At 56.5% G+C, this 14,063-nt stretch overlaps 2 protein-coding genes across 2 annotated transcripts; one reads left to right on the top strand and one right to left on the bottom strand.

Annotated features, from left to right (window-relative positions):
- Positions 1-17: 17 nt before the first annotated feature.
- On the top strand, positions 18-2,560 carry NDUFAF3 (NADH:ubiquinone oxidoreductase complex assembly factor 3). Its single transcript, XM_026857443.1, has 4 exons — positions 18-287; positions 367-433; positions 728-828; positions 992-2,560. Exons 1-4 carry the CDS (start codon positions 138-140, stop codon positions 1,085-1,087), a joined length of 414 nt encoding a protein of 137 aa, XP_026713244.1. The 5' UTR covers positions 18-137; the 3' UTR covers positions 1,088-2,560.
- A 123-nt stretch (positions 2,561-2,683) lies between these two features.
- IMPDH2 (inosine monophosphate dehydrogenase 2) lies at positions 2,684-14,063 on the bottom strand (the record flags this gene model as incomplete). The annotated part of the gene is made up of 12 exons (XM_026857541.1): positions 2,684-2,944; positions 3,040-3,123; positions 3,454-3,597; positions 3,685-3,829; positions 4,001-4,144; positions 6,388-6,459; positions 7,795-7,890; positions 8,617-8,707; positions 10,356-10,555; positions 11,159-11,246; positions 13,279-13,485; positions 13,896-14,063. Coding segments are annotated over 12 exons (1,461 nt in total), but the record flags the coding sequence as incomplete, so codon positions are not given.

The raw sequence follows: 14,063 nt of genomic DNA, 5'->3' as shown, positions 1-14,063 counted from the left end.
CTCTGAGGGGGGGTGTTAGCTGTGGGGTGCCCCTGGGGCTCACTGCGGGCTGTCCGTGTGTCCCGCGTGTCCCAGCCGCTCCCCGTCCCCGCAGGGTGCCGTGCCGGGCTCACCGCCTCGTACCGGCGGATGACGAGATGTACCAGCGGACGCGGGTGACGGTGCTGCAGCCGGAGTCCCCCAACATCATGTTCATCGACGGCTACACCAACCGCGGCTTCACCATCAACAGGGACCTGGTGGTGGGGCCCTGCGCCATCCTGCCCCGCACCATCCTCCAGTGGAACGTGAGTGCCCGGCGGCGGGGCAGGGCCTCGGCCACCCCTGCGTTGTGGGTCCTGCTCAGCGCCCTCGGTGTCCCCGCAGGTTGGCTCCTACAGGGACATCTCGCATGAAAGTCTGTCGCTGTTCCGGCTGCTGGAACCCCAGATCGGTACGTGGGGTGGCTGGGGCCCTGCGCTGGCCCCTCAGAGCCAGCACAGCTTTGCCTCAGCTCACCCCACAGTGTTGTGCCTGGTGGTTTTGGGGGGAAAAGAGCTGCTTTCTGGCATCCTCCTGCCCTGCAGCAGCAGCTGGAGGGGCGCAGCGGAACAGGCGTCCCCCCCTCATTTGGGCTCCTGTCGGCCGAGGGGGAGCTGTTGGTCCCCGCGGGGAGGGCGGGTGTGGGCCAAGGCGGCCCTGAGCGCGGCCCTGCCCGGCCTTGCCTGCAGTCAGGTCCTTTTTGCAGAGATCCTGGTGCTGGGCACTGGAGACAGGGTGGAGCGGCTCCACCCTGCCTTGCTGAAGCAGATGCGGGAGTGCGGGATCGCAGTGGAAGTGCAGGACACGGTGAGGAAGGGTGTGCGCAGGCAGCACCCCAGGGAAGGGGAGCACTGTGGGGAGTCCCCCCTACTCCTGGGACTCTGTGGAGGAGGCCTGGAGGGGGCTGCGTGCCCCGTGGGGAAGGGCCCGAGGGCTGGGGCTTCACACCCTCCCCTTTTGTATTCCACAGCCAAACGCCTGTGCAACATTCAACTTCTTAACAAGTGAAAAGCGCATGGTAGCTGCTGGGCTCATCCCTCCGCGGGGTGCCTACAGGGGGGTGTAGGTGCAGGCTGAGCAGCCTTTCCCTTCGCTGCTTGAAGCCCCCCCCTGCTGTGAGCATCCCGCTCCCGGCAGAGGAACACTTCAGACTAAACTGTCGGAGCTGCTGCTTGGGTGGCGGCTCCGCACACAGGAGGGTGTTGTGAAACGTGTGGGCTCGGCTTTTCCCCAAAGTCCCTGGCTTCTCGGCCTCCCGGGCTGCTCTGGCAGCATGGTGTGAGGCAGGAGCATTGCTGGCAGCACCACACTGGTGCCTTGGCAGCAAGAAACCGTCACTCCGAGGCAGGGCGGAGGCTGGTGGGTTGAGCTGCACGCTCCGGTTGGGGCTCCACAAGGAAAATACATGTAAATTGGAACCCCAGAGCAATGGCGTGGTGGTTAATGCACAGCAGAGCACGGCTGGAACATGGCACTGGTGCTGTGGGTCAGCACCAGCAACTGGTGTGGCCCCTGGCACTGGCACACACTGGCTCTCCTGCGGGGTTTTGTGTCCCTCGAGCTGCAGCCGGGTCCCTGGGGGGCTGCACCGTGACCCCCTGCAGGCTCAGCTCGAGCAGGGGTTGTGTGTGGGGAGGCTCACTGTCCTGTCCCCCCAACTCCCGCACACCTGAGACTGCCTCATGGTTGTGGATACCACCCTGCGGTGGGTTTAGGGGGTGCATGAACCTATCACAGCCTCATGCTCCAAACCCTGCCACCTCCGTGGGGCAGGGGGGGATGTGGCTGCAGTTGTCCCCAGCCCTGGGTCAGGCCTTGGAGTAGCTTTGCTTAACGAGTCAGCTGCGTTAATGAACGTTTGACACGATTATGTTGTAATTCAAGGCTTTGGTTGTAACGTGTGTAAATCTAATTTGACATCACCATGCTGGGGAGTGATTTTTTTTTTTTCAACCAACAACACTAAAGACACAAAAGGCTGATGGTAAACACACACAGTTCAGCAGGAGTGACATTTGCATGTGATGACTGATACAGGTGTAAAATGCCCTTGTCACCTGGTGTTACAAGCACAGGTAACCGGACCAAGCCAGGGCTGTTTGCACGGGTCAGGGGTACAGAAATACAAACACTGGCTCCTTTGCAAGCCCGTGCACTTGCAAGTTCATTGTCCACACACCTTCTGGAAAAAAAAAATCATAAATGAAGCCTGGGCAAGTGATCTGTACTACCGCCACTGACCAGCTGAAGCAGGGCAGCTGCTGGGGGGACAGCAGGGGATGTTTAGGGGAAGGCAAAGAGAAAGGCAGATTGGTAAAAAATAGGAAAAATACGTGTCCAAGGGCCTGTTGCCTGTGAGCAGCTGCAGCACTAAGCGTTTCCAGGGCCGTGGGGGTGGCTGTGCTCGTCCCTGCAGCAGCTGGCCCGGACATGGGGGTAAAATCCATTTGCTTTTGCCCTGCAGCCACTTGTCTTCTGCTCTCACAGAGGTGGTGGGTTTTTTTAAACACCCCACACTGTGTTACCCACTCAGCCCCGTCCCCTCCCTATTCCCCTCAGACACACAGAGTGTCCCTTCAGCAGCCACAGGCTGCTCCTGAGGGGTGCAGGAGGAAGAACAAGGGCAGTACAGAAGGAAGAGGGGCTCCGGGCTGACACCAACTGCACATATTTTCCTCTTTTATTGTAAACCAAACACGGCCAACGCGTGCAAGGCTCCAGGCATCGGCCCAGGATCCTGGGCGGCAAGTGGGCCCCTCCCGGGTGGTGAAGAAGCAGCCAAGGGGACGCAGGGAGCTCTAGGCAGCCCACAGAGTAATGGCACTTCTGTAGCAAGAGCAGCTCCCGCACGGGGTGGCACAGGGCTGAGTGGCACGATGACAAGACACAGGGGGACACTCCTCAGAAGAGGCGCTTCTCGTACCTGCGAGGGGAGCAGCAAAGCAGAGCCCTTTTACTGACCCACCTGGCCCCAGCATCCACCCCGCCGAGATGGGGGATCCCGCCAGAAGGACTTACGAGTGGAGGCCGTGCACCCCTCCTTCCACCTGGGCGGACGTCGTCCTCTTCTCAAACTTCAGCTCTCCCGAGTACATCATGGCTCTGCGGGGGAAGGACACCCGTCACAAACCAGCCAGAGGCCAGGAAACACAGTGCAGAGCAGCCGGGACAAGGGACAGGTTCCTGCAGCTGTGGCCAGAATAATCTTTGCCAAGCTCCTAAGAGCCGGGCAGAATAAGGTAACGCCAACATTTCAAGCCCAGTCAGCTGAATACACCACAGAGACCACGCTCCTGCATCTCTGGGGCTGGCAAATCTGACGCAGTGCTCACTGGAGGTGAGGGGAGAGGGCCACAGCTTGGGTACAGCGAAGGGGACTGCGAAGGGCAGCGCTGTCCCCTAACCAGAGCACAAGCAAGGGGAAGGACTCACCGGACTTGGGTCAAGCTCTTGGCACCAATATCCTGGCAGGAATGCTGGATCCCAGCAATCAGATACGGAATGAACTTGTGGATAGAGCCCTTGTCCTGCACTGCACCGGAGACCCCCTGGGCCACTTTGATTTTGTCCGTCTCACTGCATGGGAGCACAAATTAAGGAATTTTGTGAAGCAGAGAAGCCCCAAAAGTTTGATCTGCTGCCTCCCAAAGCACCACCTCTTACCTGAAATACCGGTTCTGGCTGCCCAGGTTCTTGTCCATGGCATCTAGCGAGCCCATGCCACGGTATTTCTTCAGCCTAATTCCATCCGAGAAGAAGTACTCGCCTGGGGCCTCCGTGGTGGCAGCCAGGAGAGAGCCCATCATCACTGGCACAAGAGATCACCGAGAACAGCGTGTCGGCAGGGCTGCAGCCACAAAACCCTCAGGATCTCTGCACAGAACCGCCCCCCGTACCCCCATCAGGTACCGAGAACGTATGGAAACCCTTCCCAGGAGACTCCCTACAACGTGCACAACCCGGCCACTGCGCTGCTGACCTGTGGAGGCCCCGAGCGCGAGGGCCTTCGCGATGTGCCCAACCGTCTGGATCCCTCCATCTGCAATCACGGGGACGCCAAACCTCCTGGCGTATTCAGACACCTTGTACACCGCCGTGGCCTGGGGGCGGCCGCACGCCAGCACTGCAGGCGGGGAAGAGAGCAGGGACAGGGTCAGCTCCACGCAGCACCACGTCCCCTTCCCCAGCAGGCCCTTTTCGGCTTCCAGCACACACATGCTCCAGCATTTGGGAACGCACAAATCCCTGGATGCTCCTTCCCTAGAGGCTGAGTTGCAGAAGCGGATGCCCAGGAGATGCCTGCTGGGACATCCATCCTCACAGCCCTCGACTCCAAAAAGCTGTGGGTGACCTTGGGACTGGGGTGGGGGTGACTTTGACCAAATGCCTGGGATCAGCCGAGACTCACGGCTTGTTCTGGTGCACAGCAGACGTCTGGGGAGCTTGGGAAGGAAGCAGAGCAGACTCCAAAAGCCCCTCTCAGAGCAGCCCTCCACTCGCTCCCTCCTAGGGGTGCCAGACCCCTTCTCCGTATACCCAGCAGCTGTACGATGTGCTTCTCGCATGGAAAGGCAGCTGGCTGGGAGAGAGCTGGTATGTATGTATATACATATAGATAATATTTTTATCTATACATATACATCTGCACACACACACGCACACACAAACATGCAGCAATAGAAAAAGAAAACAGGGCAGGATGATTTGATGGCTTACAGGAAATAATTTATGTTCCTGCCCTGCAACGTAGCATTCTGTCAAGTTTAGCTGCCCCACAGGAAGGGAGATATTAGCTTTGGATTCACCTGCTCTTCCCAGTCGGTAGCAGTTAGAGGCTTCCCATTGTGCGAGGGAAAACAAGCACAGGGCACGTCTTGTAACACATTTGTCAGCCGCAGGCATGCAAGTACGCTGAGATAAGCTGCTCTCAGGGAGACTTCCCTTCCCCACAATTAACTGGAAGCCTTTTTTCCAGTCGTGGTTAGTCTGATACACCGGGTAAGATTATGGCCATGCAGGATTAGTAGTTCGGAGTGTGAACTCCAGGTGAGGTTTAGGCTGCCTGGCAGCACACATCCCTGGCAGAGGGCTGCCGAGGCCGGGAGTCTGTCTGCAGTTGTTCTGCTCCCAGGGCTCAGCAGCAGCTGCTGAGAGAGGGGAGCCAGACTGCAGGCTGAGATTGTGAAAGAATTGATTTTAATCGAACAAAACTCGGTGTTAAGCTAGGGCTCAGCCAGCCAGGGAGAGTCTGCCAGCTATAACATGAATGCTGTTAGTCTTAAAGAGATGGTCTCGCTTGGTATCGCACTGCTAAAGGCCACGTTGTGGCTGCAAAATGCTGCAAGGGAAGAGTTCTGTGGAGAGAAACACCTGATTTTGGAGGGTCTAGCGTCCAGTGTCTATGGGATTGTGCCACAGACAGTGTGGGGCCTGCAGAAACCTCACCACAGCAACCACGGAGACCAGCCCTTTAAGGCAGAGCTTGGCTCAGGGCTCCTGGGAGCATCGCACGGTTCCGGCTGTCCCAGCGCCCGGCGCCACAGCTTGAGCACAGGTTTCCAAAGCAGGGTTCCGAGCACACACACACGCCGAGTGGTCTGGGTGAGGGTTTGCCTTTTTTTTTTTTTTTTTAAGTGTATCTGCAAAGGGTGGCCCTATAAGATCATCTGCTAGAGAAACCAGGATCTTCCAACACAAACCTGTTGCCCTTTGAGGTGCATCGGAACTAGGAGAAAGGGCAAAACCCAAGGCTTGGCTTGGGTGGCTGCTCGACTGGAGAAGTACAGAGCAGACAATGCTGCAGCCTGTGCTGGGCAGGGGAAAAATCCTTTCTCTCTGCAGGCAGCAGTGGGGAAAGATGTGCTCCTGGTAGGCCAGGTGCCAAGGCACTGTGGTTCTGGTACGCTGGCGAGGAGGCCGTACACAGTTACGTCCCTCTGTAACCCCAGGGGAGGCAGCTTCCAGCAAAGCTTAGCCAGTGCACAACCTCCCCACCATTCAGATTCAGAGCGGGGTTGAGGACTGCTCTGGGATCACCTCCCAGCACTGGATCAGCTGGGGCGTGCCCAGCTAGGAGATCTAGAAGATGCAGTCAGAAAGCCCAGTCAGGCTCCTAACTGGGATTTTGGGGTGGAGGGTGGACAGGCCTGAGTGCCCTCAGCTTTTGACAGTTCAGACCCTGCTTTAGGAATTAAGAAAGGCTTCTCAACTTCCATTTCAGATTCAAAACCAGTATCCAAAGCCACAAAACCCCAAGTGCATCTACAGCTAAATTATTCTCAAACAAGCAGTAGGGCTATGTGCAGCCAAATCAGGGTCCTGCTTCAAGACACGTAATTAGGGTTGGGAACAGGGCAAGTGACTTACTATAGGTGCCCGTGACAGTAGAAGGGCATTTGGGGCTGTGGGACTTTAGGTCTGGAGGGATCTTTGGAGCAGCTAAACAAAAACAAACACACACATTTTAGAGACAGAAGAACAGCAGCAGAACAAAGGACCCCAGCAGTGACCTGCTACTAGGCAGAGCATACGGTGTGGGACAGAGCTGACCTTGCAAACCCTTCCTAGCCCGAGCCAAGCCAGGGGCCAGACCCAAGCAAGCCAGGCCTGGCTGTGCACAGCACATGCTCGCCCTACCCCAGCGGCCATCCAGAGAGGTGACCCCCCTCACCCAAAGAGCCAGAGTTCTTGCCCTAAGGGGGACAAAAACCTGGAGAGCTGCGCTTAAGAGGTTTCCAACCATGTCTCCTGTGAAGCACCATTCTACCTCTGGTCTGTTCCTTCCCCAAAACCAGCACCCAACCCCACTTCCCACGGCAGAGGCACCCTCTGGAGACCTTCACCCGCTGCAGAAGGGAGCATGTCCTCTGCCTCAGAGCCAGAGGAGGACACGCGTGTCCTGGTTCTGCTCTGGCTACGGAAGCGTCAGCCCAAGGACACCACAACCTCCCTAGAAAGGTCACCCGAGGCAGACTGTCGCCCGCAGCCAGTGGCAGGCAAAGCAGGAACACAACCCAGGTCCAGGGTTGCTCGAGAGCTCCACACTGGGATCGGCAGAGCTAACGTGGCGCCTTCAGCCATCAGCTACGCTCTTGCTGCCTCCCCTGGCAAGGGGACCAAGAGGCGAAGCAGAGAGGGGCTGTGTTCGTGGGCTGCAGGGCCTTGCTCCACCTCTCTGCACCTCACCTGCCAGGTTCAGAACATGAGGACTAAGCCTGTCCTCAAGGCAGCCTTTCTCCAGGCCCTGGGGATGCCCCTCTCCGCCTTTTAGCCGGGGGTTTCACAGCCTGCGCACCACACAAGCTCCAGCTAACGGCAGAGACAAAGCCAGAAATCCCATTTCGGCCTGGAAAATTGCAGAAAGGCATCGAGCCCAGCAGATCAATACTCAAGCATCACGCACACTGCTGCCAGAGGGAAGGGGAGCGCAGACAGCCCGGTGCACTCCACCCGTCCAGCCCCTCTCTCCCTGCAGAGCTGCCCGCCAGCCCCATCCCACACCGAGCCAGCGGCTCCTCGGGCAAAGCCACGCGTGCCACAGCTGCTCTACTCAGTCTCGGTCAGTACTGGGAAATGCCTTTGCTGCTGCTGCCACCCCAAAAGGTTTGACCCAGGTGATGAGAACGTCCTGGACGAAGGGGGTGAAAGATGGCTTGCTGTTGGACACTGCCCTTATAACGGGAGAAGTCCATCCCGGCTACGCTGCTTTTCAGCAGGGAATCTCTATTAAACAGATGTCTCCAGACTATTTAGGAGATGGCTGATCTCTCTCACCTTCCTGCGTGATGCAGATGGAGCCACTGCCCATCCCGACTCTCAGGGCATCGACCCCTGCGTCAATGAGGTTCTTGGCCTGAGCAGCAGTCACAACTGTGGGGAGCAGAAACTGGTTTGAAGAGAGACAAGCAGATCTGCACGCGCCTGCTCTGCCCTGGTGCTTCCCCCGTGGCTGCAAACATCCCCAGGGTCAGAGCCAGGCCTGGCTGGCCACTGCTATCAGGCCCATCTGCAAAAGCAGCCGTGAGTTTGTCCCAGCTGTCCCCAGCGGGTGAGGTGACACGCTGGTCCTTTAGGCTACTCTGAAACACGCTTACAGCCAAAGGCTGAGCTAGCAGAGGTCACCGCGTGGTGCCAAGTGCTCTTTGGGCCACACCAGGCAGGGAGGGCAGAGCACAGGCTAACAGCAGCACCAGTAACACACCAGCCAGGTAAAGACAAGGACTGCTGAACTCTGCTGCCAAGAGGCAGGGAAATTTCCATTACATTGCCACATTGAGCAACATTCGTTGTTAGTATTATTATCATCCAAAATTTTAAACTGGTGTGTAAAAGAAGCTAACGCGTGACAGGCTACAGAGGACTGTAGTGCACTGTGCTGCAGAATAAAGGTTTCAAAATATTTGCAGCTATGGCAGCAGCAGGGTACTGCCCTGTATCTGCAGAGTGCTCCTGCTCTGCTCCACAGGCCAGAGGAAACCATTTTAAGTTCACAGACATTTACCAAGACGACTGTTTCATTCGCGTCCCTGCAGCTCCCTCTACGCCTAAGAAAAAAATGTGATTTAAAGACAAGAACAGTCTTCAACACATGCCTACCGTTTCCTCCAATAACTTGTAGGTTGGGATATTTCTCCTTAATGTATTTTATCATATTGATCTGGAAGATGGAGTTCCCCTGAGAGGAATCCTGCAACAAAAAGAAAACCAATTTCAACCACAATTTCTGCAGAAGATTACAAACACAACTCCGGAAAAGCCTCAGATCTTCACTCTGCTTACTGGGGTCTCTGCTAAGCTGGCTAAGTGGCCAAAATAACTCCCCAAAGTGAGCACAGAGCCTGAGAAAAACCTGCTGCCAAGACACTAATGTACTTTCCCTATGCAAGGCAGTTTATCGTCAAGACTTCAGGAATATCCTTCAGGTTTGAATCCTGTGGCTTCTACAGTAGGCAACAAGCAGCACATCTGGCTGTGGTAAGAACCAGGTGGCTCTACCACCAGGATGCTGTCAGGCCTGTCTCAAACTACAGGTGAAATGGTGAATGCTGCTTGTGAAACCCAGCAGGGCTGGCGGGGGGATGTGCCTCTCCCTGCTGCACAGAGCAGCTGAAATACCAGATGTCGACCACCAAGCGCTCAGGCCCCGCCGGTCTCCGTGACCCGGCCAGCTCACGGTGTCTGTTAAACATTTCCAGCTGCAATGCAGCTCAGCCCTGCCCTCGGAGCACCGTGGGCTGGCAAGCTAACAATCAATGAGAAAACAACGTGTAAATACAGGCGGTGACGGCCGTGCCCGAAAGGTCAGAAGGGGAGACGAGCAGAGCAGCTCTGGGCTGACCACTCCTGAACATCAGGGTAAGACAGTAACAAACACCAAAGAGCTGAAGGGAAACTGGAAAGCCAAATAGTCAAAACTAGTTAAAAACATCAAGAGACAATGGCAGCAGACTGCAAGAAGCGTTTATAGAAAACACAGAATCATCTGGGTTGGAAAAGCCCTTGCAGCTCCTCCAGCCCAACCATGAACCTCACCCTGACCGTTCCCAACTCCCCCAGATCCCTCAGCGCTGGCTCAGCCCGACTCTTCAACCCCTCCAGGGATCCCGGGGACTCCCCCCTGCCCTGGGCAGCCCATTCCAACGCCCAACAGCCCCTTCTGCACAGAAATCCTTCCTCAGAGCCAGCCTGACCCTGCCCTGGGCAGCTTCAGGCCATTCCCTCGGGGCCTGGCGCTGGCTCCTTGGCTCCAGAGACTCATCCCCCCTCTCTGCCCCCTCCTGGCAGGGAGTTGCAGAGGGCCAGGAGGTCTCCCCTCAGCCTCCTCTTCTCCAGACTGAACCCCCCCAGTTCCCCCAGCCGCTCCCCAGCAGACCTGTGCTCCAGACCCTGCCCCAGCTCCGTTGCCCTTCTCTGGACACGCTCGAGTCATTCAATGGCCTTTTTGGAGTGAGGGGCCCAAAACTGAACCCACTCACTGAGGTGCAGCCTCACCAGTGCTGAGCACAGGGCTCAGATCCCTTCCATGTCCCTGCTGGCCACGCTAGTGCTCATACAAACCAGATTCACAGAGAAGATGCTGTGTGAACAGACAATTTTTCTCTTCTCAGCCTACATACTCCCTTGAGGTCAAATGAGTTCCCAGGCAAGAGAAATCCCTCTTACTTGACCCGAACGAGACGGAGAAGTCAACAAACTGCCTTATTCTAACACAAAAGGGCCCATAACGAAGACAGTAAGTGCCACGCTGCTGCCCCACTGCCAAGGAGATTCCTTCAAATGGGATCCTCCGCCCACCCAACCCCTCCAGGCCAACGTGACGCCTGTGGGTGCCTCACCAGCACCACCGCATCCACGCCAGCCTGCACCAGGAGGTCCAGCCGATACTTGTCATCTTCGTGGGTCCCGATAGCGGCACCACAGAGCAGCTGCTTCTTGGAATCCTTAGAAGCCAGAGGGTAGTCCCGGTTCTTCTTGAGATCGGTGCGGGCAATTATAGCCACCAGCTCGTCATCTTCATTAACAATTGGCAGCTTGCCTTGAAAAGAACAGAAAGAACATCACTGCGGATTTCTGCAGGAGACAGGCATTAGCCCGGAGCGGTGCAGCAGACCAGGAGCATCAGGCAGGCAGCAACTGGTACGAGGTGGAGACTCAAAGAGGTGTGTTACCAGATCTTGCTTGGCCACAGATGCCACCTCAAGATACAGAGCAAGGAATCTGCAGTACCAGAGGAGAACTCAGTATTTTCATGCTGACCATAGAAAAAGTTAATCTTTTTCAATAATTAGACCCATGACACTATGTCAAAAGTCAAACTACCAAACCCTAACAGAGCTGAACCGAGTGACAAAATGTGAAGGACAGAAAATTGAAGAGGTGTGGCTGGACATCCAGGCGCTCTTCAGCTCCTGGGCTGCCAAAAATCCTTCAGCTTCCAACAGATTTGAGATGAACACACGTGAACTCTGTACCCTGGCAGAGGGCTGCAGGCACTCTCTGCTCGCTGTCCTCTCCTCGTGCTGGAACACAGCCCTCCCCTGCTCCACCCACACACGGACACGTGCCCACATGCGCCCGCTGCGGCTTGCGGCCCAGCGCTCCCACAGCTCTCCCTCGCGTCACAGACGTTCGCAGGTACCTTTTTTACTCCTTTGCAGAATTTCATTTGCTTCTTTCAACATTACGCCAGCCGGGGCCACGACAAGATCCTCCCGCTTTGTCATAATCTAGTGGGAGGGAGAAGATAAAAAGTCACAAGAACTCCTTCGCACTGATCTGAAAATACTGAACCCCCCCGCCCACGTGAAATGCTCTGCAGCAGCTGCGTGGGAGTGCTCCACAGACAAAGGAGCCCACAGCACAGCAACGCGCCTCCAGGAACACACAGAACAGCCTCCAACGTGCTGTCCCCGTGCAAGCACCAGCCATCAGCCCCCGAGCCCATCAGCGTAGTGAAAACAGGAGACGGCGGAAGGCCTCAGCACCCGGAGGGAGAGCACCCAGAAGCAAGGGATGACTCTCAGATGATGCTTGTTGGGGATGTCACCCAAACAGCCCCCCCTTTTAATAGAGCGCAGGGAAATAAGGGCTGGAGATACCTCCAGAGTCTCTTGTTGTTCTGGCAGAAACGCTACCCCCAAGCTCACTTTCAGAGAACAATCCCCAGCAGCCAGGCTCTGGAAGGGCACTGCTGCAGGCAAGGTCAACGGGGCGAAGGAATCACTTCAAACAAACCCGCTCACCCACGCTCGCTCTTGACAAACAAGCACTAAAACTCAGCGCAGAGGCAAGGGGCAACGGACATAAGCTGGAACACGGGAACATCTGACGTGGTACGCAGAAAAAACCTTTCACCGTGACAGTGGTCAGACACTGGGAGAGCAGCCCAGGGAGGTGGTGAAATCTCTCCGTCCTTGGAGACGCAGACACTGCCCCACACACCCTGCCCCAGCTGAACGCGCCCCAAGCAGAAGGTTTGACAAAGGACCTCAAGGTCCTCTCCCACCCACAGCATTCTGTGACCACAAAATTCACGTAGGACGTTCTCATGAAAGGTTACTCAAGAATGCCAGGCAAAATGAAAAGGGAATACTCTAACCCTCGAGGAAGGTAGATTAGTTGTGTACCACAAGGAAAAGAGGGAATGTTTTAGCTAGTTATACCCTAAAAACAGACATTTCGCATCAGGAAGGAGGTTTGCCCTGCCTGCATCCACCAAAAATCTTGTCTCTGACAGAACCCACGTTTCAGGAGAAGCCTGAGGACTCAGTGACAGATCCCGACACACTCCCTGAGCCTGTGGGATCCAGGAGCTTCCCGAGCTACAGGAGACCTCTGTGTTTAACTGGATGGCAACGACCAGCAAGAGGGCTGCTGGATGGAGAGTTGGGGGAGATCTAGACCATTCCTTTCCCTGGCCTTGCCTGGTGACAGAGGTAAGCACCAAACACTAACAGCAGCGAGCTTCCAACTCCGCAGCGCTGAAGGATGCACGTAAAAAATGAGAGGAGATACTTATGTGGCTCCTCTGAATGGGCCAGCATGGCTTCAAAGGGCCATGTGCCCTTTTATAACCTACTCCTGGTTTAAGATTCTCGTTACAGGTATTTATAGGCGATTTCAAACCAAACAGGGATGAGCATGTGATAGCAGGTTTGGTCAGCAACAGCTAAAAATAGTCATGAGTCAAGAGCAGAGCCTGGCTGAGAGGCACCGGTGGTGTAACCTGACAGCGCCGCAGAGCTACAGTTACACAGCTGGTGTAACAGGAGCACCAGAACTAACAGGGACCGACATCGGCATCGCGGAGAACGTTCTCCTGCACCAGGGGAGTTTGACAGCGCAGCATCACAAAGGCTGAACCGAGAGTCTCCAAGTTCAGGGAGTTATTTTAAAGAGCAAGTAGCCTAGATAAAAGGATGGTCAGCACTCGGGGAAGGCTCGCTGGGCACAATGCAGCTGCTACAGCACCGGCATGTTACGTGGGACCACAGCAGGAATTAATTACTGAACCAGGGGAGAGCACCAGCTGTGGAGAGGATGGCTTCCCAACACCGCAAGATAACCCGGCAGCAGGAGTCACGCCAACAGCACGGCCACTCCCTCGTATCTGCACTGCAGGAGTCACAGCGAGAGCATCAGCCAGCGAGACGCTCTCCCCTGGAAATAAAGATGCAGGGCTGCTCCCTCCCGCGCCGCGTCCTCGGCCACGCGCTCGCCCTTCTCCTCAGCACCAGCCGCGCCGCTTCCCCTTCTCACCTCGCCGAGAGGCAAGTCGTGCTCCGACTCTTTGAGGAAATCAATATCTCGAGACGAGATGATCCCAACCAGTTTGCCCCCCATCTTCCCATTGTCCGTGATGGGAATCCCACAGAATCCGTGACGAGCTTTTGCTTCAAACACATCTCGCACTCGGTCGTTGGGGCTCAGCACCACGGGGTCTGTGATGAATCCTTGCTCGTATTTCTGTCAAGAAGCAGATCGAGCAGCCAGGCTGAGCGGCACTGCCAGACCGAGCAGAAGCCGGACGCGAGCCCGGTGGCTACCACGGCTGCTCACAAAGACCAACAACCACCCAGCCTGGCCACGTGCTCCCCGCCAGGATGACTCCCAAACCAGCACCAAGGCTCGCCCAAGTAGCGTTACATTCCCAGGAGCGCCCAGGCTAACCCTCCTTCCCAAAGTTAAAGGGAATGTTCCCACAGCAGGAGGCCTGGTGGTTGGCGAATCCCCGCCTGGGTGCGGACAGAGCCTAACGCACAACCAGAGGCTTTGTGGGGGCCAGCTCGGCGGCGCTGCCCCTCCGAAACACCCCGATCCGGCACGTTTTTAACGGTCCCACGGCTCCTTCGGCAGGGCCGAACCCCGGGGCTCACCTTCACCTTCCGCACTTCGTTGGCCTGGAACTCCGGGGTGCAGTTGTGGTGGATGAAGCCAATTCCCCCGGTGAGCTGGTAACACAAAGGCGGCTGGAAACAGCTGCAAAAATCACCCGGTGAAGCACCGGGGCCGGTCCAGCGGCTGGGCACGGAGAGCTGGACCAG

The sequence above is a fragment of the Athene cunicularia genome, assembly GCF_003259725.1.
Source record: "Athene cunicularia isolate RWA chromosome 12 unlocalized genomic scaffold, athCun1 chr12_part1, whole genome shotgun sequence".
In the NCBI taxonomy this organism is placed as follows: domain Eukaryota; kingdom Metazoa; phylum Chordata; class Aves; order Strigiformes; family Strigidae; genus Athene; species Athene cunicularia.
Note: the sequence above shows the minus strand (reverse complement) of the source record. Positions and strands in the feature narration are given on the sequence as shown.

Bases quoted from the DNA above. Each gene is read 5' to 3' on its own strand.
- NDUFAF3 (XM_026857443.1), top strand. From the start codon at position 138: ATGTACCAGCGGACGCGGGTGACGGTGCTGCAGCCGGAGTCCCCCAAC. The intron at 288-366 runs GTGAGTGCCCGG...GTGTCCCCGCAG, and splicing joins GCACCATCCTCCAGTGGAAC to GTTGGCTCCTACAGGGACAT. The intron at 829-991 runs GTGAGGAAGGGT...TGTATTCCACAG, and splicing joins CAGTGGAAGTGCAGGACACG to CCAAACGCCTGTGCAACATT.